Genomic DNA, 3110 nt, shown 5'->3' with positions numbered 1-3110 from the left:
AYTGTCATAAAGGCAGAGACACCTCAAGCCAAGGATGTTTGCTCTCTTTCTCAGACCAGTGAGCTTGGTTACTTCTTAAGGGCTAGGAGTCAGGTCAGGTCACATCAGGTAACAACAACACTAAATCATGTTGTTTTGATCACGTGTGTCAGTGTGTTACTGCACTATCTTCACACAGTCAGTGGCTTGCAYTGAACGGCTCTGTACAAAAATAATGAAATAGGCTATCCTGTAGATGGCGACAAATCACGCGCCAAAGGAAAACAACTGCTGGGGAGCAATCCTTCATGGGGCGGAAATGAATTATGCGCACGCGCATTGAACAATCTCACCAGTGTTGGTTGTTGTTGTCTGCATGGACTACACTTGAAAATAAATGAAACCATTACATTTTCTTTCCAAATAACGGTCCTGTGAATTACTTTAGACTACGTGCAAGCGTACTAACCATTTTACTGCGTGTGGATAATGGCGTAGTGAAAGGAGATCGCATAGGGTGTTATGGCTAACATTAGCTTGCTAAGCTAAGCTTCGTTTAGGGTTCGAAGATATTATCAAGCTGGCCTCAACCCGAGGCCAACTGGCCTTCCTAACTGAGTAAAAGTAGCGCAAGGTAAGATTAAACCTTCAACAGACCAAWTTTTTTTGCATGCATGCAACTCCTGTCTGTCATTCCATCCCATTTGTTGTGATCATGCATGCATGAGTGTCATTGACACCCCTTTATCTGTTCTCCATTTCTCCTGACAAGTAAGGACTAAATAAACAATGTAAGAGAGAATCTACGAATCACACATTGATATGACTAATTGATCAGTAAATKTTTCTCTCAGGATGTCGGACTCAGACAGTGATGAAGACCAAGACCGCCCCTTCTCTCTCACTGGCTTCCTCTTCGGGAACATCAATGAAGATGGTCAGCTGGAAGGAGACAGTGTGCTGGACACTGTGAGTGATTACTTTGTTACAAGAGGAAAGCACTCTGCATAGTGTGCAAAAAACACTACTGTTTTGAATGCATACATTAAAGCAGGAATGGGCAATCCTCATGATGAGTTCATAAAAAATCTGAACTCATCATGAAGGGCCGCCCGCATTGGCTGAGGGGTCTGCATATCTACATCCATAGCATATGCAGTCAGAGCCGGCCCTAGCCTTTTGGGGACCCAGAGTAGGGATGTGACAGAAAAAAACTTTTAAACATACTTTAAAAAAATCGGTTTTCCATTAAAACACAAATACATTTTTTATACAATTCAATGTGAATGCAGCTGTGCTGCTGCCAGCAACGGTTTGGGTCTTTTTTTAATGTAATTGTTTTATTTAAGCTTTATTTAACTAGGCAAGTCAGTTAAGAACAAATTGTTATTTACAATGACGGCCTACACCGGCCAAACCCGRACRACGCTGGGCCAATTGTGCGCCRCCCTATGGGACTCCCAATCACGTCCGGCTGTGATACTCACGGTGCGKCCCTTTCAGATGGTTAAGCATTGCACCTGTACTACCATTACTGTACCTCAAATCCACCTCACAAAGTTTTAATTTTCTTCTCATTTATCTTGTCAAAGTATTGCCATACAGGACTTCACTGCTGTCGCTTGCCTTTCTCTGCCATTTTTCAGACTGTTAACAATGATGACATAGTAGTGGAGAGTCGACTCCAAAATAATTGATTCCTCGACTCCAGGTGTCAACTCCAATTTCTTAGTGTCAAGATTCAACACTGCTAGGAATCGACTCCTAAGATTCAATATTTTTAGAACGGAGGAGACCAGTGCTTGACTTGAGCAGTAGCTCACCGGAGCTGAGTACTGGCACCTCACATTTTCTAYWGCTTGAGCTCCCGTTCTTCTTATTTATTTAATCTAGAATATTTGCCCAAAAGTATTGTGGAGCTCCTGCATCTAAATGTAAACAGTATCGGCCCCAAAAAATTAGCACCTGCTCCTATTTCAGTCCAGGTCAAGCACTGGAGGAGACTAATTAGTTGCTGTACTTCCGAGAACACAAAAACTYGCATCTTTCATAGCCAGCTAGYGAGGGATGGAGAGAGAGGGGAGGGGCACAGTATAGGCAGGTTGGCAGTCAGGACCGTGCACTAGGCCAATCTATTGGCAATCAATAGCTGTATCTCGCAATGGAATGCTGTATCTCACAATTTCTTGGCTTGCAATGTCTTGCAACTGCAGTGAAGCAGGGCCTATCATTAATGAAGAGGCTAGGATATTGAGATGAGCGAGGTTCAACACTTCACTCTCACACAGTCACACACAGTATCTGCGCATGTGCATGTGTTCACTTCACACTGTTCACAGTGTGGTAGCCAGGGATATCAAAACAGCAGAGAAGTTGAGCATCATGCTTCAGAGCTCTTGGTTGTTGCGGAAATTGACCCACTATGCGGTTTASTTTCTGCATCTACGTGAAACTTTCTGCATCAATCAAATTTCAATCAAATTGATTTTATAAAGCCCTTTTTACATCAGCAGATGTCACAAAGAGCTTATACAGAAGCCCAGCCTAAAACCCTATGGAGCAAGCAATGCAGATGTAGAAGCACGGTGTTTAGGAAAAACTCCCTAGAAAGGCTGGAACCTAGGAAGATACCTAGAGGGGAACCAGGCTCTAAGGGGTGGCTAGTCCTGGCTGTGCCGGAGTCATAGTCCTAGGGCTCAGGTCCTCTGGGAGGGGATAGAGGGAAAGATCCCAATTTCATAAAAAAAAAACCCTAGCCCTAAGCAACATTTGTGAGCAAAACATTTTAGCTGCCCCCCTCTTGACAGTGGAGTTTTAAAGTTCGCTTTCATGCAATCTGCTASTGTTGCACGGTATACTGAAACTTGGGTTCTTTTTAGAACAGGAAAAACGGTTCGGTATTCCAATTGTTATTACTTTCTATATTTCTGTCAAAATGTGTCCCACGTATCAACTCTGTCAGCGCAGCCGATGTCCCCTTATAGCGCAAGGTGTGCCATGTGCCTGCTCCACCAACTCACTGCTAGCCTCCACTGGGAGTCTGGGCTACATCATGTTAGCTCCACCTACTCACTGCTAGCCTGAACTGGGACTCTGGGCTGCATCATGTTAGCTCCACCTACTCACTGCTA

General features: G+C 44.0%; 1 protein-coding gene across 1 annotated transcript in view; it reads left to right on the top strand.

The window, feature by feature from the left end:
* Positions 1 to 318: 318 nt before the first annotated feature.
* LOC111950295 (transcription initiation factor TFIID subunit 1-like) overlaps positions 319 to 3110 on the top strand; it is a 54940-nt gene continuing 52148 nt past the window's right edge. The window contains 2 exon segments of the mRNA XM_070434475.1: positions 319 to 613; positions 834 to 948. Coding sequence (XP_070290576.1) covers positions 835 to 948 — 114 coding nt within the window. The 5' untranslated portion in view covers positions 319 to 613; position 834.

Source organism: Salvelinus sp. IW2-2015, linkage group LG23 (assembly GCF_002910315.2).
Source record: "Salvelinus sp. IW2-2015 linkage group LG23, ASM291031v2, whole genome shotgun sequence".
Taxonomy (NCBI): domain Eukaryota; kingdom Metazoa; phylum Chordata; class Actinopteri; order Salmoniformes; family Salmonidae; genus Salvelinus; species Salvelinus sp. IW2-2015.
The sequence above is the reverse complement of the archived record's forward strand: the minus strand, read 5'-3'. Positions and strand labels throughout refer to the sequence as shown.